General features: G+C 35.7%; 1 protein-coding gene across 3 annotated transcripts in view; it reads right to left on the bottom strand.

Moving 5' to 3' along the window:
- Nucleotides 1-21,546, bottom strand: part of ZFR (zinc finger RNA binding protein) — an 84,849-nt gene that overhangs the window by 29,989 nt on the left and 33,314 nt on the right. For all 3 annotated transcript variants that reach the window (XM_049648229.1, XM_049648227.1, XM_049648228.1), the window contains 9 exons: nt 19,459-19,650; nt 18,653-18,944; nt 16,605-16,798; nt 14,834-14,953; nt 13,637-13,782; nt 8,581-8,743; nt 7,060-7,265; nt 6,177-6,327; nt 4,024-4,165 (listed from right to left, as the gene is read on the bottom strand). In XM_049648229.1, coding sequence (XP_049504186.1) covers nt 4,024-4,165; nt 6,177-6,327; nt 7,060-7,265; nt 8,581-8,743; nt 13,637-13,782; nt 14,834-14,953; nt 16,605-16,798; nt 18,653-18,944; nt 19,459-19,650 — 1,606 coding nt within the window. The remainder of the gene's footprint in view (nt 1-4,023; nt 4,166-6,176; nt 6,328-7,059; nt 7,266-8,580; nt 8,744-13,636; nt 13,783-14,833; nt 14,954-16,604; nt 16,799-18,652; nt 18,945-19,458; nt 19,651-21,546) is intronic.

Genomic DNA, 21,546 nt, shown 5'->3' with positions numbered 1-21,546 from the left:
TTTTAAGATATAATTTAATAAATCATTGAAGGTACCAAAGGAATATGAGGGTCAAAAGAAATATATGATAAAAGAAGTTAAAGTTGGTTTTAAGAGTACAGGGCCACTTTAGGTAAGTTATTTAATTGTATATTTTGTATGAGCATTCAGTTATCTTAAAAGACACTTGTCCTGGGTTGCCTGGGTGGCTAAGTCGGTTAAGCATCCAACTCTCGATTTCAGCTCAGGTCATTATCTCATGGCTTGATTTGTGTCGGGCTCTGCACGGACAACACACAGTCTGTTTGGGATTCTCTCTGCCCTTCCCCCACTCTCTCTCTCATAAATAAACATAAAAAAAAAGACACTTGCTCTTATTCTGAATAGGTTACACATAAAAAACCTTATTTTAGAAATGGTATCGAAGTCTCTCCACTGCATGGACTTTCTGTTCTTAATTCTTGCTCTTCAAATAATCAGATGATACAGATTTTTTTAGAAGACATGTTAGAAGGGCAATTTACAGATAATCCAAGAACACTACGCCACACTACGCCACATTCTGAGAATTAACACTAAAAGAGGAATCTGAGTGCTAAAAAGAAACTGTCAAGACAAAATATTAGTGTTAAAAAAAAAAACAGTGAACGGGGTGGGGCGCCTGGGTGGCTCAGTTGGTTAAATGTCTTAGACTTTGGCTTAGATCATGATCTTGCAGTTAGTGAGTTCGAGGCCTGTGTCGGGCTCTGTGCTGACAGCTGAGAGTCTGTAGCCTGCTTTGGATTCTGTGTCTCCTCTCTCTGCCCCTCCCCTGCGTGCACTCAGTCTCTCTCTCAAAAATAAGCAAACATTAAAAAATGTTTTAATATTTAAAAAAAACAGTAAATAATCCTAAAACCTGTAAGACCTACTACTAAAGTCAGAAACATACTGACCATTAGAAATGGGGCTATTCTGAGATAAGGAAAAGGGACACAGGAAAGCACAGCTAACTAAAGAAAAAGAAAGAAAAAAAGAAACAAGAAACCACTCCTCAAAGCAAGATTACAGAACTGCTGAAGGATCCTCTTTCCATGTCCCCTTATTTACATTATTTGTTAAAGCTAGAATGCAAATAGGTGACAATGTGCAATCTCTTTCTAAAAAGTTTCTGAATTTCTAAACGTTATTTTTACAATTTTACAATAATTTCCTCCAAAATGTAAGAAAATTTCTCTTTTAGCACACATTCATAACTTTGAAAATTTTAATGACAATTTCAAAGATGCCAAGACACCTATTGCAATTTAAAAACAAATTAAGAGCTGTAAGTAGGAAGTTTCTGTTAAATTTAGAGTGTGGATTTTTGCACCCATTTTATATTTCAAGTGGATTAACCCCTTAGGTATTGTGTACTAAAAACAAAACAAAACAAAAAATCATACTTGTTGCTTAATACCCAGTTAACAAAACTCAGTTAATTTAAAAAAAAAAAAAAAAAAAAGGCAAATTCTTACCCTACATAAATGTATTTCATAAATTTTAAGGGGTTAATCACCAGTTAGAAGACATGCTGTGTCCACACTACTTTATGATTAAAAGTTAATGGGAATGTATTAATTTAAATTAACATGGTTATATAAAATATATAATCCACCCACAACCATTTAAAAACTAGTGTGAACACTGCTCAATTCTAAATAGACAAAGACAAAACAAACAAAACAGCCACACAAAGGACAATAAATGCCAGACTCTGCATCCAAAAATCCCTCCTTAATCAAATGGCAGGTGTGACACTGAGCTTTTGAAAACCTTGGTCAAAAATCCTTCCGATGTCTTGGCAGCAACCCCTGACAGGAATCAATCCCCTCTGCTAGAAGGCTTTGGACCGGGCCTGATAAGCTACAGGTGGAAAAAAACACACACAATACTTGTCTTGCTGCAGAAAAGACTCTGTAGCAAGGGTTAGAGCATTTCGAACATTTCAAGCTTCAAGTCAATTAACTGTTAACTTAATGTTTAACTGCCAAACACAGTACCATAAAATAGATCTGTCATGCGTTTAACAGTTATTTGGGCAATTTAATAATTTCTTTTAAGTAATTTAAAGATAATTTTTGGTATTAACCAGGACTGTTAAAGAGGCTACCACACTGCGCAAGTCTTGAGATTTATAATTGCTCTTCCGGCAAAGCCTTCCTTACCCTCTGGACTAACTCCCCAAAGCAAGCTATAGGCTTTACGTGATTTTAAGACACAGAGCATTGGGAGCTGCAGTGAGAGAGAATACATACCGTTATTCTGCAGCAAGAAAGAAGCAATCTTCATAATGAAGCTAAAGACATAGTTTACTGCAGTTATCTGCAGCAAGGAACACTCTATCAATGTTTCTACAGTTTTTGCACATCCAACTTTTCAGCTCAGTGTCTTGAAGTAAAATCTTCCAATTTTGGACTGATCATTTCTCTCACCAAAGTATTTATGAAATCCAGAACAGTAATTCTAACTCAAGTCTGGGTCAGACAAAAATATAATTTTGTTTCCTTTAGAAGGGATAGGTTATCAACGACTACCACAAATGCGATATGAACTTTAGACTTTTGCAACATAATAAAATGACTTGATATTGCACAAATTTAACTACAGTTAAATATAATTAGATAAAATGTGCTCTGAAATAGTTAAATGGTTATATGAATATAATTTCATCCTAAATATAGCAACTTTTATTTATATCATAATAGATTTTTTCCCCCAAATCCTAAGGGTCATATGTTGCATATGAATTGACCAGATTGACTCAGGAACTGTTTTTCTAGCAATATCCACAGCTAGACCTTGAGTGGAAACTCATGTTCATAGAAAAGATCCGTTTCACAAAACCCATTTGTTTTTAAGACGCAAAGCTTTTACAACATACAAGCCCTGATATGGTATACATATGAAGTATATGAGACATGTCTCCCAATGACTACATTTTAAATAAAGTGTTCTCTTCCTGGGTTGTGGAAAGCCCAGTGCCTTAAAAAAATTGTTTTGCTGTAAAAAAAAAAAAAACAAATTTAAAGGGACCACAACTAAGAGCCTAATCATGCTATTTTAGACAAGTTAATTTTAATATTCAATATATAGTATTTTCTCTTCTCCTTTATCACAAAGAAATATTAGTGTAGACTAACTCCATACTCAACAAGTTAAGATGTACAAAAACAACATGAAAGGAAACAAAGTAAATTTTATCTGACCCATAAAACAACAGAACCAACATAAGGCAGACACTGACCATGCTTTTTGGCTTAAAAGCTTTCGAAGCTTTGAAAATGTTATAGAACAGTCCCTAAAGCAACATTGCTGGCACCAGCAGGATTTCATATTCTACAATTGTAAAGTAAGTTTAAAAACCCTGAATTGTACTAGAACTTACTAACTACACCTACACCATTTATTTTTCAATATATCTAGTATAATAATATTGGGATCAAACGCCCAAATCTATGTGCATTAGGATGCTCTGCATTTATTAAAACTCTCCAAACCAAAGAGCAACCTCAGAGAACTAGAAGTATTTACCTGAGGACAAGCCAAATCCATGATTACACTTATAACAATGCCTCTTAAAGTATAAGCATTACAAGTATTAAACCAATTTTATTTATGAAACTCTCTTGTCTTTTTTGTAAGACAAGGCAAGAACAAGAACTTCTTAATAGAAGTTAAATTTGTGGCCCCTTACTACCAACATTTCTTTAATTTTTTTCATGTGTCCACTGTGTCAGCAAGAATAATTTTGAACTTTTTTTTTCCAGAAATCTGAGGTTAGCAAGAAAAGAAAAAAATTATAAAATCAACAATACCATGAATGTTTTATGTAAAAGTACATTACTAAAAACATTTACTTTCTGGGAAGTGATCTTAAGCAAAACTGGTTGCTATAAATCAAATCTATCAAATTCATATTTAATGCCAGCATGTTGCCTTCTAGGGCTTAATGCCATCTTAAAAGAGTAGATAAATGAAAAAAAAAAGTTAATAGAAAAGTAGAATGCTTAATGGCTTTCCAACCTCCTTCCCTCATGTTCTCCTCTCGAATAATTGGAGATGTCAGGGTGATAGTGACTTGCATTTTGGGTTCCACACATGAATTCAAAATTATTGCCGCTTCAGACACAGCACATTTTATGTCATACTTCTCAGGACTTATAACCTATGTAATGAAAAGTACAAACAAATTAGTTGGACATTTTACATTATCAGACAAAGCAATTTCATTATGGATCTTTCATTTTCTCGCTACCTCAAGCATTTTACTTTAAAAAATTTTATTTTTAAGTAATCGTTACACCCAACATGGGCCTTGAACTTATAACCCCAAGTTCAAGAGTTGCATGCTCTACTGACTGAGCCAGCCAGCTGCCCCTCCCTACCTCAAGCATTTTATAAGTTGATAATATACTTACTTCCTCCAAGAAGCCTTGCAATAATGCAAATATCATTAGTTTCTTACTACACTTTCCTTTTAGAATTACCATTATCTGTATCATGAGTTATGTGGATATGTCCCTCTTAGATTATGAATTCTTGGGTAACAGAAACACTGCCGTATTTATTATTGTACCTTCCAAATAGCACCTGGGTAGCTAAGTACTTGTACATTTGCAGAATTTGACTGAAACTTAAATAGATATTTGAACCTAACAGAAGCATAATTCAACCTTTCCCATTGTAAATTGTGAAATCAACAGATCTGTATTTCATCAGAGAGCAAAAAAGTCTTTATTAACATTCACAAAACCAGGAATCACTGCAATTTGGAAGATATTTAATAAGCCCCAGTTTACATTAATGAATGAAGACTACAGAAATTATACTGTTTATAACACAGTATCTAAATTCAAATTCTAGCTGTTACTTTACTAGTGATGTGAACATGGGCAAATTATTTAACTCCTCTGTTTCTGTAAAATGGGGACTGTAATTTTACCTAACCTATAGAACCGTTGGAGGACAAAATGAATTAACTACATAAAGCACTTAAAACAGTGCCTAGTACATACTAAGTATTATATAAATGTCAACTGACAATGATGATGATGATGAATTAATTGTTTCTTTTGTTTACCCACTTGTATAAAGTACAGACTGATTTGGAAAGAGTATTCTGCTTTTAGCCTAAGTGCTTGATTATTTCCCTAGGATATATTTCCTGTGTTTTAGTTTTACTAAGCATCACAATTAATATCAAGATGTTTCTTGCAAGTTACATAATTCTCTCAAGGTCCTCAAACCTTTTCCTCTCCCCCCATTGTGCACCCCACTGCCCTTGCAGCCTCAACAGTGGGATAAGAAGTAGATGCACAATGCTAATTCTGCTGGTTCCTAATACTTAAAAGTATTAGTTGCTTTGCTGTGGTCAGGCAGTATTTATTCTGACTCACTGCTGTAGAATACATATTATCAATGAAATGTCAATCCTTGGATTTAGAATGCCTAATTAAATTGCAAGGTTTTGAAATAAATTTTATACATTGAATTATTCAAGGATATTTATTTTAAATCTTAATCTGAGATTCTGACAAACTAATGTATAAAACTTGAAACAAAAAAAGTTTGCTTTTGTAAGACCAGAAGGGGGTATGCTACTAATTGTGCATTGCCGTAACTTAGTGGACACAGACAGGAGAAGTAATTCCTACCATCATAAACACAGAAAACCAAAACAAACAACAACAAAAAAATACACCAAACACAATAAAATGGAGGAAATTCAAACTGGAAAGGCTATTTCTTATTATATTTTATTAAAAACATGCATTCAGTTAAATAGGCAAAAGATTCATGAATTTTCAAAACTTAAGCTTGCAATACAGGGTCTTTATTTAAAGAAGAAAGAAAAACCATTTTCTGTCCTATAACAACTGCCTTCTCTCCTATGCTTCAAATCTTGGAAAAAGAACAGGAAGAAGACATGTGCTAAAATTTAACATTTTTAAATAAATTAGCAGGATGGCTTCATGTCAAATACAAGCACTATAAAACCTAAAAAGACAAAGTAGAAAATAGTTCTGCCAGTTTGCACAACCAAGCAAAAAACTCAATATGGAAAGTCAAGCCAATAATTTAAAGGCTGGCTTAGGTTTAGGCTAAAGCACAGTTAGTCCTGCCAAAAACTTCTGAACTAGACAAGGGGTAAAAATGAACATTTCCATAATACTTACAGCAAGCTGTTTGGGTAGGTTTTCTGCAATACGGCTTAATAATGTCTTTGAAGGTTTCTCAGAGCACAGCAAAACAAGGTTGACATTTCTATCTCCTCGGAGAAGTAATCCTTTTGCCAATACTCCCACTCGCAAAACTCCTTTTAAAGCTCTGCAGTGAAATCAAATTATATTATGACATTTCTCTTCTCAACCAGAGCCATCATAATATCTACACAATAGTAAATCAAATATTTTTTACACTATTAAAAGTTTCATCAACTACAGTATAAAGATGAATTCAATATTATTAAGAAGTATACTTCATTTAGATAAGAAATATGGATAAATAAATGAAGAGCTAAGTTCTCACAGGGACAATTTCAAAGAACATTAACATTTCTGTCTCACTTTATAAATTAGAGTCATGTTTAATATAAAAATATTTCCAAATGGTAAAAGGAAAATGAGAGGTTATTGAGAGGTTATATGCAAAACTGATATGAAAGATATTCCTAAAGCTTAAGCTTCTTTATGCTTTATGGTCAATGCATTAAGGAAAAAAGTTGCTCAAACAAAGAGTGAAAATGGGACAGATGCAACACATAAAAACTGAAGAGCAGCTGAATCCAATTACCAAGGCTGCTTTGAAAACAGACTCAAAATAGTTTTATATAAATTTCAATAAAATGAGTAAAATCACAAGGTTGGAGATTCTAAGGAACTGTGCATTTCTCATTTTAGCAAACAGCAGCTGAATACATTAAATATCTGACCAAGCAAGATAAGACATGTACATTCACACCAGGGAGTTTTTCAGTCTTTGTAACTTTTTATTTCAGGTGTAAGAAGCCCATGTAAAGAAAAACAAAAATATGCAAAGTAAATAACTCTGAAAACACACCTGTCTTTACCTCCCTCTTTTTTATCATCTCCCTCTTTGTTCTTACTCTTCTCATGTTCAGACAAACTGTCTGAAACAAGTTTTAAAGCACGTTCAGTGATAGAAACAATTTTCTGAACTGCTTGTAATTCTTCTTCAGTTGGATAAATGGTTGCGTGTTTTGTCATTACATAACGGTCATCAGATGAGTCAGGACGACGTAAAGGCTAGAGAAAAAAAAGTTACTTCATTTAAAAACGATGTTTCCTGGGCAAAAATAAACTATTTTTCAACTCTACATGTTTTTAGTATCTTTTTAATAAGAAAAGACAATGATGCCAAGTGTCTATTTAAAATTATCTTCTCTTTTTCCATTTCAGTAAAAACAAAAATGCAAACTATGGAAAGTTATACTATCAAGAGTATGTATCTCTGTATGTATATATGCTTTGCCTAAACACCAGATCTAAGGTTATGAAAATATTTTTTACTCAATTTTAAAGACCAGTGGTTGTGACACTTTTTTTTTTTTTTTTTTTTGGCTTTGATAAAACAGGTCTTACAAATGCTTGTTCTGTGTAAAGACAAATGAGAAAGAGAATCGGTTAAATAAAGAGGAGGAATTTGCTGTGCTCTCTGGACAACAGAACAAAACAAAATCCTCTTGTTTTTTGTAATCTAAACTTCTATGAAATGTTCTTCATAACCCAGGTGTCTCTTCTTTTACAGCTTCCATGGAACACAAACTCTCAAGATGCATATCTTTCCTATAGTTTCCCTAATACATCAAGTGTCATGCTCATGTGGAACCATTTACCTACCCCTTATCCTGTACTCAATTCAGAAGTAGTAGTAGTAGTAGGTTTTAGATGGTCAGGATTCAAAGAAGGAAAAAAAAGATTCTTAACAACTGGTAATGGGAAGGTAATAATTTTGAAGGCAAAGTAGCTGCCTTCAAAATTGGTTGCTCTTGCTGATCTCGAGAAAAACAAAGGATAGAAAATCTCTAATGTTAAAGAACAGTTGATAAAACAAGTTCAGGGTGCCTAGGTGGCTCAGTTGTTTAATGTCTGACTCTTGATTTTGGCTCAGGTCATGATCTCATGGTTTGTACGATCGAACCCTGTGTTGGGCTCTGTGCTGACATTATGGAGCCTACTTGGGATTCCCTCCCTCCCTCCTTCCCTCTCTCTCTCTCTCTCTCTCTCTCTGTCCCTAGCTTGCATGGTGTGCTCATTCACTCTCTGTCAAAATAAACCTTAAAAAAGAAAAAGAAAAAAAACAAGCTCTTCTCCTGTGTAGCTTATACTGAAAGTAAGAAAGACTCATGGAAACTCTATCAACTCCTTATATATAAAGCATGAGCTGGGAACCTGTTAAAAAAAAAAAAAAAAAAAGGAGGGAAAATTCTGTATCAGATGAAAAACTTACATTGAGATTATGAGACTATTAAATCTAAGCATTAGCCCCCCAAACTGTTATCCTGTAATACTGAACCAATCTTACACGTTCACCCCCTATGTAGACAAAGTGGATACTCACTGCAGGCCCCTGTGGCTGAGGAGGCATGCCTGGTCGGACTCCCAGAAGGCCTAATGGGCCTGGGGGACCGTGAGGATAGCCTCCATCAGGCATTCGGCGGCGATCATCCCAATGGTGTTGTTCTTCCTCCATTCTTCTCCAGTACATGTCCTCTTCATAACGTCTGAAAATACAGAATAATGCTACAAGCCTGAGAGAAATACACCCCAATAACTTACATCAATAATGACAAAAAGCACAATTAAAAAAAACCTTCCCAAATCAGCCTACCTAATGCCTTTTTTCCACTACTGTATCTAATGTCCTTCATTTGCTTTCATCTATAAGTAAGGAGGCAAATATAAGTGAAGAGGTGAGAAAACAAAGAGAAAAGCAACACAAAATTTCATAGCCTGATGTCAAAGTTGAGGGAGCAAACACCAGAAACCTCAGAGTTCCTTCCAATCTCTCCCTCTTTAAGGGGAAGATGGTAAACTTAAATGCCTACCTCAAATGGCCAGACCAGTAACATGTGTGAAAGACTGGAAGCACACATTCAAGAATTTTCTCTCTCCTATTTTCTCCTTAGAATCTCTTTTATTAATGTTTATTTATTTATTTTTAAGAGAGAGAGAGAGAGAGAGAGAGCACGAATGGGAGAGGGACGGAGAGAGAGGGAAACACAGAATCTGAAGCAGCCTCCAGGCTCTGAGCTGTCAGCATGGAGACCAATGCGAGGCTTGAACTCAAGAACTGTGAGATCATGACCTCAGCCGAAGTCGGATGCTTACCTACTGAGCCACCCAGGCACCCCTGGAGAGAATCTCCTAAGACTATTTTTAATCTCCCCATTTATGATACAGGCAGAGACAAAGACATCTGTACACTATGAGGAAAAACAACAGTGCAAGACAGTGATAAATGGCAACTCACATTCTGTCTCATTTTGGGGGATATATTAACAGTGGAGAGGACTACGGTAAAGTAGAAAGCACATGTTCTGGCTAGACAGAACAGCTGCCACCCAGCCTCTATTAATTATTGCTATAAGGGAATAAAGATTGCAATCCCCAAATCATTAAGATTTTATTAACAGCTTTCAGTATCTTTAATGTTGGTTCAGATTAAATATACCATGTATACCAAATAAAACACCCATGGGCTGAACTTGGGACTGCAGGCAGCTAGTGTATAACCTCTGCTTTAATGGTCCTCTTCAGAATCTAACTTCTTTTTTATTATCTCACTTTCTCCCAGTTCTCTCTTCACTTTTAGCTTCATACTATGATATCAATAACTCCCAAGGGAAATCATGTCTCTAAAGTAAATTTTGAGAGGCAACTGGGTGGCTCAGTTGGTTAAGCAACCAACTCTGGCTCAGGTCATGATCTCACAGTTTTGTGAATTTGAGTCCCACATTGGACTCTATGCTTGTCAGCGCACAGCCTCTATTCTTCTTACTCTCTACCTCTCCCCAGTTCTCTCTCACAAAAATAAACAAACATTAAAAAAAAAAAAAAAAGAAAATTCTGATAGCAATAAGGTTTTGGCAGATAAATTTATTTAATATAAAACATTAAGAAAGAAGCATGCTTCTCAAGTAGCTCTGCAAAAATTACCAATTTCCTCAGGTGGGGAATAAGCTGTGCTTTTTAGGTCATCTGACTTAGAAGTATAGAAACATACTTCTCTATTATTTAGGTCTTGGAAGAAAAATGAATCACAACAAGCTGAAGGCTCTGGAAAACCACGCACATACCAATTTTGAATAGTTTTTTGTTATTGCTGAAGAGAAACATTTAAGTTATATAAGGGCAGGGATTTTTTATCCACTGTTTACCAATCCATACTCAGTGCCTAACACACTATGTGCAATTTCCTAGCATATCGTAGGTGCTTAATAAATATTTATACGCAAAGGAGGAAAAGCTGCGTAATCTAAGTACAAAGAATTTCTTTTTTTTTTTTTTTTTTAACGTTTATTTTTATTTTTGAGACAGAGAGAGACAGAGCATGAATGGGGGAGGGTCAGAGAGAGGGAGACACAGAATCCGAAACAGGCTCCAGGCTCCGAGCTGTCAGCACAGAGCCCGACGCGGGGCTTGAACTCACGGACCGTGAGATCATGACCTGAGCCGAAGTCGGCCACTCAACCGACTGAGCCACCCAGGCGCCCCACAAAGAATTTCTAATACATTACAAAGGCAGATTATTCATTAAAAAATGAGAATGATATATTTAAATATATTTAAAAGCCTGGGTGGCTCAGTTGGTTAAGCCTCTGACTTAAGCTCAGGTCATGATCTCACAGTTCATGGAGTTCGAGCCCCCGGTCGGGCTCTATGCTGACAGCTCAGAGCCTGGAGCCTACTTCGGATTCAGAGTCTCCCTCTTTCTCTGCCCCTTCCCTGCTCGCACATGCTCACGCTCTCTCTCTCAAAAAATAAACATTAAAAAAAAACAACACTTTTTTAAAATAAAAACTAAAAACACATAACAGCAAAAACTAAAGGTCACATGCTAATAATAGGCTATTACAATATAGTAATCTATAGAAATCAACAACAGGTAAATAAAAAAATAAAAAGTGAATAGGCAATTACCACAGAAAAAATACAAGTCCTCGAACAGGAAATAAAATTCAATTTGTGGGGTGCCTGGGTGGCTCAGTTGGTTAAGAGTCCGACTTCAGCTCAGGTCATGGTCTCAAGGTTCATGAATTCGGGCCCCACTGTCGGGCTCTGTGCTGACAGGAGCCTGTTTTGGATTCTGTTTCCCTCTCTCTCTGCCCCTACCCCGGCCCCGCTTGTACTCAGTCTCTCACTCTCTCAAAAATTAACAAACATTAAAAAAAAATTTTTTTAATTCAATTTGTGAAATAACAAGTGTTGGCAAGGATGTAGAGAAAGGATGTAGAGAAAAGGAAACCCCTGTATACTGTTGGTGGGAATGTAAATTGGTATAGCCACTGTGGAAAAGGTATGCAGGTTCCTCAAAAAGTTAAAACAGAAATACCTTATGATCCAATAATTCCACTACTTGGTATCTACCCAAAGAAAATAAAAACACTAATTTGAAAAGATAATGCATCCCTATGCTTATTGTAGCATTATTTTTAACAGCCAAGATATGGAATCAACCTACGTGTCCACTGATACACAAATAGGTAAGGGAGGTTTGGCACACACATGCAAAATATTATGCAGCCATAAAAAAGGATAAGATAGTGCTATTGCAACATGGATGGATCTAGAAGGTATTATACTAAGTGAAAAGTCAGACTGAAAAAGACAAAATACCCTACGATTTCACTCATGTGGAATCTAAATAAAGACAAATGAAAAAACAAACAAAAAGCTAATTCAGACGTATAAATATAGAGAACTGATTTTTGCCAGAGGGGAAGGGAATGGGGAAATAGGCAAAATGGGTATAGGGAAGTGGGAGATACAGGCTTCCAGTTATGAAATGAGTTAAGTCACAGGAATAAAAGGCATAGCTTAAACCACTGGAATTATACTACTCAGTATAGGCAAAAGGTACAGGTCTCCTTCAAACAAGTATTTCTGTTTCTGGGATTTTATTATTAGCAACCAATCATGTTTTATGCAATAATACAACCTCAAAGATTGTCAATGTAATGATTAAAGACACAATGGAAACAATGTAAATATCTAACAACATGAGAAAAGTTATAAAGAAAATTACACATCTATATGAGAATACTATGCTGCCCCGAAAATAAAGATATAGCTTCATTTTTTAAAAAGTTGACATATAAATGAAAAAAGTAGGTTATAAAAGTGATACATTGTGGTTCTGTTCCTGTTTTCCGAAATTGTATTTTAAAACTTGTACACAAAAACTCCTAGCAACAGTATTCATGATAGCCCCAAAGCAGAAACAACACAAATGTCTATCAATTGATAAATGTTACACCTCCATATAATGGAATATTATTCAGCCATGAAAGGAACAAAGTACTGACACATGCTATAACATGGATGAACCTTGAAAACATTGTGCTAACCAAAAGTAGGCAGACAAAACAGTCCACATATCGTATGATTCCATTTATATGAAATCTCCAGAGTAAGTCTATAGACAAAGTATATTGTGGTTGCCTGGGGGTAAAGGCTGGAATTCCGGGGAAAATAGGGAGTGACTGCTAATGGGTTTTGTGGTTTCTTTTGGGGGTGATAAAAATGTCCTAAAATTGATTGTGGTGATGGTTGCACAACTCTGTGAACATTACTTAAAAAACACTGAATTGTACTATTTAATTTTTTCGAGTAAGCTCTACACCCAATGTGCGGCTTGACCTCATGACCCCAAAATCAAGAGTCACATGCTCTACTAACTGAGCCAGCCAGGCGCCCCTGAACTGCATTATTTAAAGATATGTCAGTTATACTAATAAAACCAAACATTTATATATCTCCAGAAGATGAATTTTCTCCTTTCTCCTTCCCTGTAGCCTCTAAAGCTTTTTAAATAGAAATTTCTTTGAAACAAACAAACCCACACTTTATTTATGTCTAGAATCTACCAAATCTTATACTCAGGATATTTTTATTATGTAACCAAATGTTCTGTTTTGTTTTAAACAGAGGCCATTTACTTATAATATTAAATATAATAATTAAACTTATAATATTACTTATAATATTAAACTACTTTGGGGCACCTGGTTGGCTCAATCAGTAAAGCATGTGACTCTTGATTGTGGGGTTGTGAGTTTAAACTCCATGCTGGGTGTAGAGTTTATTTTAAAAAAGACATCTATAAATATATATATATATATAATATTAAACTATTTCTTCACATATTTAAAATATATAAGGTACCACTTACCACATAATTCCTAATACCAAGGCCACGGTCAAATACTAGAATAGTCAATAAGTTAATTTTAATGCATTTCTTTCCTAGACCTAGGATCTTCCTGAAAAGTGAAAATTAAAAGTGCATTAAACAAATCTGGATTGCTTTGAATGGGAGTCACATACTCAGAATAGCTGTTTTTTAGAAAGGCTGAACCACTCACTATCATGTTACTAGAAGTTAAAGATATTACCTCATTTCCATTCTCCAACGTTCTTCTTCTTCTCGTCTTCGCCAATACTCCTCTTTCTGCATTTGCTTCCTCATTTTCTCTTCTTGAATCTTCCTGGCTCGAATACTGGGCTTTACTTCTACTTGTAAATCTGGATTTACTTTTTTCTGTTAAAAAAGACATTTAAAAAATTAGCAGCCCCTCTAACAATCTACACATATTATTGAATCATACAATCATACATATTCTTTCATCATAGAGGCTTTCAGTTTCAAATTTCCTATTATAAGAGTAAGATCAGTAAATAAGTTGTATTAAAGATTCAGAATACATTAATAAACATTCGTTTTCCCCTCCCACACCCCCAAATTCTTACTTGTCCAAACTTATGACGACATACTTCTTATATAAAAAGTACATAACTTAGTGCTAACCAACTGAAGAAATCTTTAGGGAACTAATGGCTAATTTTCCCTTACTTGTTTGTGAGTAGATGATTCTAAACGTTTGAGTGTTGGGGTTAGAAAAACAACTATTTTAATTTTCACCACCTCTGTGTTTAGAAGGGAAAACATGAATCTAGTGCATCAGTCTAGCCTAATTAAAAACTTTAGGGGGCGCCTCGGTGGCTCAATCAGTTGAACATCTGACTTTGACTCAGGTCATGATCTCACAGTTCGGTTGATGAGTTCGAGCCTGCATCATGCTTGCTACTGTCAGCTTGGAGCCCGCTTTGGATCCTCTGATCCCTTCTCTGTCTGCCCCTCACCTACCTATGCTCTCTCTCAAAAATAAATAAAAATATTAAGCAAAACTTTAAATAGATGATTTGTATTTAACTTAACACTTAACAAGTTTTCAATGCAGAATTTCTCATCTCAAAATTCATCTTAATGAGAATTCTACCAAGACAGAGAAGGTAAATGAAGACCTGATACTTCTTTCAAAACACTTTATGTGAAGCAATTATCTGTATTTACATATTACTGGATCCAAGCAACGTTACAAGTCACTCAAAGTGATGAAATATGGTTATACTGTTCTTACCTAAGTATAACAAACTAATCAGTAAAAACAAACATCTGAATCTAACTGAGACATGACATGCTGTTAAAATCGAAGTTCACAAACTGTGTGCATTATGTTTAGATGCTTTGTTTTCCACATAGAATGTTCCAAGCTGTGTTTAAAAAAAAAAAAAGTTGAAATCTTACTCACTTTATATTGAAGTCTGTGTCTTCGCCCTTTTAAGTGCATCTCCTTAGCATTGGGATCATTAAAACTGCACTCACATAATTTACAATGGAATCGGATTACTTTTCCTTCATCATTTCGTACCTTGCCACAGGGAGAAAAAAAAACAACAAAAACCCAAGAATCATAACAGGTATGCTACAGTTGAAGATTTCATTCACGAACCTTCACAGATTCTGTGATAAGAAAATGTTGTAAACAATTAAGAGTTTGAAGTAGGGGAAAAATAAGAGACAACGTCTATAATTTTTTGAAAGGATAACCTATAGAAATGAATTGTTAAAATTCTTAACTGTAAGATGCAAGATGTGTTAGCATGTATTTGCTTTTGATATTAACTTTAATTTCAGCACTTTTATCCATGTGCAAACATTTAGATTTAAATGCAATTGGCTAGGGGTGCCTGGGTGGCTCAGTCAGTTAAGCGTCCAACTCTGATTTCAGCTCAGGTCATGCTCACAGTTGTGAGTGAGATCAAGCCCTGCCTTGGGCTCTGCACTGGGCATGGAGTCTGATTATGACTCCCTCCCTTCCTCCCCCACTTGCACTTTCTCTCTCTCATGAAAATAATGAGTAAATTTAAAAAAGGAGGGGCGCCTGGGTGGCGCAGTCGGTTGAGCGTCCGACTTCAGCCAGGTCACGATCTCGCGGTCCGTGAGTTCGAGCCCCGCGTCAGGCTCTGGGCTGATGGCTCGGAGCCTGGAGCCTGTTTCCGATTCTGTGTCTCCCTCTCTCTCTGCCCCTCCCCCGTTCATGCTCTGTCTCTCTCTGTCCCAAAAATAAAATAAAAAATGTTAAAAAAATAAAAAAATAAAAAAATAAAAAAATAAAAAAGGAAAAAAGTGTCATTGGATAATATTTCTCTAAGGTGTCCTGGCCATGTATATTTCTTTAGATAACCAAATCTTACTCTCTTAAGATCTGTACTTTTAAAATTGTGATCTACTTATAAACTACACATTCCAGTTTTCTATCTGGTGAACAAAGAAGACAACAGAATACATAATTTTTTTTGATGGGAGAAAAAAAAATGAACAAATATTTACCAAAAACCTACAACATGCTAGGCACTATTCTAGGTACTTTATTTAATCTTCACAACTTTGGAAATATCCAAGTTTTACTGATGTGGACACTGAAGCTCAGAGAACTTACATATGTTCTACAACACAGTGAAAGTAAAGAGTAGTGCTATACCACTCTATGTTGGGCCTTTTGCTAACAGCAAATATTTATTAGACCCTCTGACTTTCCCTCTTTCCTCAATTTCCTGAGTTTAGCTATAAAACCGGAAGCTTTCTTACCAGCTTGAGAAACCAAATAAACACGCTCTGTTAAATCAGCACCTTTAATTTTACACGTGAAACTACGTGACTGTTCAAAAAGAAATACTGGCTCTCTCTGTCAATATCTTCACTGCTCACAATTTTTTTTTTTACTCTTATTTGCAGGACACTTGGAAGGATACAAGAATGCCTACCAAACAAATGGAACGTTACCTTCTATCACAGTGATGGTGTTGGAAGGGAAAGAGAGAAGTTAAAAAAAATCATGGTATCACTTAGGCAAGCTTCAAGGGCATGTTTTTTAAAAACCTTTAACAACAATACCTACCATATTATATTCCTTAATCAGTAACCTAAATCTAATTTTAGACTTAAAGCATGCCTGCAACAAAGTGACACACTTCTCTCCTATATCTAATCTCACAGGAACGGTATTCTCAAATCAATACCTCTTCCACATAGTCATGCCCTACTGGCTGCACATCGCTCTGCAAAGCAGCAAGAGATGCAGGTGTGACTGGTTCTGACACGGTGTCCGGCTTTACTTCTGGAATCTGTACAGAGGTGACAGGAGTGCTTTTAACACATTCAGTTCCTTTTAAGTCTTCTGTTTTATTTCCTGTTGATTGCAACTTATTCCCACCTGGAAGAACATAAAAGAATTACAGTAATTTTAACTTTCTTTTTGTGTAAATGTATAATCTGATACAGGAAAAATTTCAGATAAAGTTCTTATTTTTTCTACCGATAGTCAAACTCCTGGTGACATCCATCAGAATTTTGAAGAACATATAAACCATTTGGCCTTTTTATCCTATTAATGAAATAAATACACGTCTGGATTTTGCCCTTCTCCACCACCCAAGGATCCTCTCCATCCCCACCAGGACTCTACTAACATCAAGTACCTAAAAGTGAACAGCAAGTACCTAAAAAGGTAGGGTCTAAACCTAATTCACGTTTGTAACCCCAGTTCCCTCCCAACTGGGTAATGCCCTAAGTTCTGGTGATACAAGAGTAAGACTGTGTAGCTGCCTTTGAGGTGCCAACAATTTAAGAGAAGATACAAATAATTACAATACAATGTGGTAACTGCTATAGTAAGTAGAAATACATTATGGGAATGCTTAAAAAAAAAAAAAAGCCACTCCCCTCTAACATGATTCAGTTAGGAAAGGCTTCACCAAGGGTGTGTCCCTTGAGCTGGGCTTTGAAAGAAGAGTAACAAGCATGAACTTGGCCAGGTAGAAAGAAGAGAATGATGTTTAAATAGAACACCACGTACAACAACACAAAGTTTAAAAGACTATGGTAAACTCAAGGAAGACATCAGCATCAATTACTAGACAGACAGAGGTGATGACCTATGAGGCAGGGGTCAGATTGTGAAGACTGTGGGATGACATAAATAAGGAATATAACTTTTTCTGATATGCCAGAAGGTCAGTGAAAATTTTTAAGCAGGAAACTAACACAACTTGACACATATTTTAACAAAATAACTTTGACAAGCATTGGAGACTGGACGCAATCAGAGACAAAGCTCTGAGGAATAGACTTTGAAGGCCTAAAAACAAGGCAGTAGCTATGAAGAAAAACTGACATTTTTTGTAGAGATACTGTGGTGACAGAAATAAAAGAACTATGTACACAACTGAAGGAGGCAATAAACAAGCGGAAATAACGTGAGTGAAGTTTTCCATGTGAAAAAAGCAGCAAACTGAACAGATTATTTCATGGTATTCTTGTGACAGAATGAGACACTGGTTGGCCATAGAGAGCCACACAGATAATGACCAGGTAATTCCTACAAATAGCTCTAAAAGGTGGGAGTTTTGAGTTTGCCCAAAAGATTTCAAAGTTCCTGTACAATGGAGTGAATGAGACAACTTGAGAACACTGGGTGACTAGAGAGGAGAGCCAGAATCACAATCTTAGAAGCACCGCCATTTAATGAACTTGAAGGCAGGAGAACCGATAGAGACACCTGAGAAAGAGGTGGGTGGACATAGGAGAGACTTTAACGCTCTAAGATATAGCAGTCAACTGAGCAAATATTACACAGGTCAACAAGTTGAGACTGAAAACTAGCCACTAGATTTGGCAATTAGGTCTTTAGTGACTTCTGAAAGTGGTTTTAGAAGAATAGAGTGGAAACACTAAAACAGACTAAGGACTAGAAAAAAAGCATAGAAGTAGAGAAAGTAAGAATTAGGTTGCAGCTTGAGAAGATTATAGTAATAAGACAATATATATATATTTTTAAGACTACAGAAGACACAGGGAAACCTGTATGACTATAAGGAAGAAACCATTAGAAGATTGAGGATTGCTTAAAAATTCAAGAGAAAAGAACAGGTATGTGATTAAAGAAGGTCCCAGAGAAGAAAGGAGGAGATGGATACAAGAGCGTAAAGCAGATGGGTTAGTTCTGGAATGGAGAAGAAACATCACTTTGACAGAGTTAGGAGGAACACAGAGAATCTTCAGTACTTGCCAACAAAGTTTATTTTGGGTGTAGAGGTTTTCTTGGCAGCCATATTTGTAGGCACTGCTGATACTTTAGTGTTGGATGTGCTATTAAGAGACGAGTTTCCTGTAGTTGTAAGACCTTTCACTGAAGAAGTTGCAATTGATGAAGTATTCACAGTACAATTGCTTGCTGCAATGCTTGAGGGAGAGGCAGTTGGTTTTGAAGCAGACACAGCTGTTGAAGAAGTAGCTTGGCTAACAACGTTTGGTTCTGTTGAAGGAATGGGTTTACCAAGTTTTGTGTGTAATTTAACCACCTACAAAATAAAAGCACATTTATTTGTCAGGAAACTCAAAAAGTGTAGATTTTTGAGTTTGTCTAAAAGATTTTATACAATGAAAATCTGAACTATATTTTCGTATTTTTATACACAAAACTCATTACTTTCAAAACAATCTCTGTGATGCAGATTTCGATACATATTCCATCTAGCACTAGGTGAGGAAACCAAGGCAGAGGAAGATGAAATCAACTTGGCTACATGCACACCAACCTAGATTTAAGTATGACAAGAGGAGGCAAATAATCATATAACAAATTTCCAATTGGCAGAATAAATGATCGAGTTCAATTTAAAGAAAAAAGGTCTACAGTCTTTCTCTCGTTAAGCAATGAGTATCTGATATTACTTTTATATATATTAACATATAAACAAGGCATGTAATCCACTCAGTTTTTAAGTTTTGAAGTCACCTATACTTAAACCCTCCATTGAAAAAGTAAAAGAAAAGAGAGTAAGACATAAGGGTGTGTGGGGAAAAAACACCTACTTTCTGATGCTTAGCACCACGAATGTGGGCAGCATATGCATCTGCTCCTGTACAAGACACATCGCAGAGCTCACAACGTAGCTGATTTTGAGTCCCACGAGTAGAGTTGTTGCTGCTGCTGGTATTTTGTGAGGCTTTCAATGCGGCTTCTTTTTTTTTATGTTTCTGTCCTTCTAAATGTTCTTTATAAGTCTGTTTCAAACAAAAAGGATAAATTTTGCTTTGCTAATTTTCTATCTATAACCATTTAAAATATTCAATTCTCAAATCTCTAATACTCATTTAAGAATGAGTACTAAACAACTGTAAAAGCAATTACAGCATGTGGGATTCCGTATCTATTTATCTATCTGTATTTATCTGTGGTTCTCTGCACTTTGTTTACCAAGAATACATTTATCTAACACTGATTTACAAAGGCCTTTCATACTTAGCCACATTATCAATAGAAGGTACATCACTTTCAGTTTTAAGAATCTGCATCTTTTACTGCTTATGTATAATCATGGACAGAGTGATCGTTCCACAAATTATTTTCATTATAGAATTAAGATGGGGGGGCTGTATCTACATCATGAAAAAAAAATTATGGAACGGTAACAAGACTCTTTACAAACAGGTATGTCTATTTATAAAACTGACTTTTCTACTTAGAATGCATTTTCACATAGAATCCATGCCATCCCGAACAAAAGCCTATTTAAAATAGGTAACAGCCAAAATTGTATATATTTGCAAGGAAAAAGTTATTGTAATTCTAACCAACAAAATAGTGAAATTGTGTATAAAAAATTGTCTGGAATCAGATGATCAAAGAAGGCAGATTTGTGAAGAAGGCAGAAGTGAAGAGGCTACTAAGGACTACTGTTTGCTTTGTCTTGAGTGGGGCCAAAAGTTCCTCTTTCATGTTTTATTTTTAAAATTGTTTTTAAGACAGATGTATAATTAGCAAAAAATTGTATTTTCATCATAGAATCACAGAGGTGGATGGGACTTTAAAGATAACCTAAAACAGTGATTTTCTAGTTTTTAAAAAAGAGAATCCTTTCTCCAAGTGAAATCTTATACAGAAGTAGAGAAAGTTGTTCTGTTTTTGAAACAGAAGAGGGAGACCTAAGACCCAGCCATTTGATTCTTCTCGTTATCTGCAGTGGCCTGAACTGGCTCCATGAAGCACTCTGAGGCTCAATTATTTAGGGCACGTCCTTATCACAGAAGTGAGGAAACAAAAGCCCAAAGAAGTAAAGGCCTTCAACTTGCCCAAAGCCACACAATGGTGGAGCCAGGACTGGGAACCATGGCCCCTTAAATCTGAACCCACTTATTCTCCCTCCTTATGTCTACACCTAGACTCTAACTTACAATATCAGTGATATTTTTCCCTAAGGCTCATCAGCCCCTTAAGGCACTGCCCTCTGACCTGCTTGGCCTGTTCTTTCAGAACAATCTAGACAATGGTCAGCCTTATATATACTCATTAAAATGCTGCTTTTCACCTGTCATCCTACAGCTATGTTCTATCCTTTTATATGTATATCACATATTCAAAACATCTCTTAGGCCACTCATAGCATCATCTCCTCTAAACAGCCATCGTGGAGTAGGATATCCTCCTTCCATGTTTAATCCTGGGCCAACACCAACATTCCCACCTGTTCCCTCTCCCCTAGCCATGTAATCACAATGAAACTGTTTCCTATCACACTCAAAATAGAGAGAAAAAAGGTTTTACATAACTAGTCACATATATTAAATATTCCACAATTATTTCCTAATTTGGTGTAACACAGGAAATACTGACAATTTAAAATAATCTTAAAAAATAGGTATTTAAAAGTAGAACTTATCTAGTATTAACAAGAATGTACACAGCTGGGGCAGGAGTGGAAAACAATGTAACTGAAAGAAACTACTACAGAGTCAAAGTTTGTTCCTTTCCAATAAGCCTTTTATCTGCCAAACTGCTTATCAAAATTTTATATAAAAACACACACTCTTAAATATTAACAAGTTATGTTGGGATAAGAGTTGAACATACTAGATTTTATAAACACTCATGCCTAAATCACACATTTTAAACTGCAGCAA

The sequence above is a fragment of the Panthera uncia genome (assembly GCF_023721935.1).
Source record: "Panthera uncia isolate 11264 chromosome A1 unlocalized genomic scaffold, Puncia_PCG_1.0 HiC_scaffold_17, whole genome shotgun sequence".
NCBI lineage: Eukaryota > Metazoa > Chordata > Mammalia > Carnivora > Felidae > Panthera > Panthera uncia.
The sequence above is the reverse complement of the archived record's forward strand: the minus strand, read 5'-3'. Positions and strand labels throughout refer to the sequence as shown.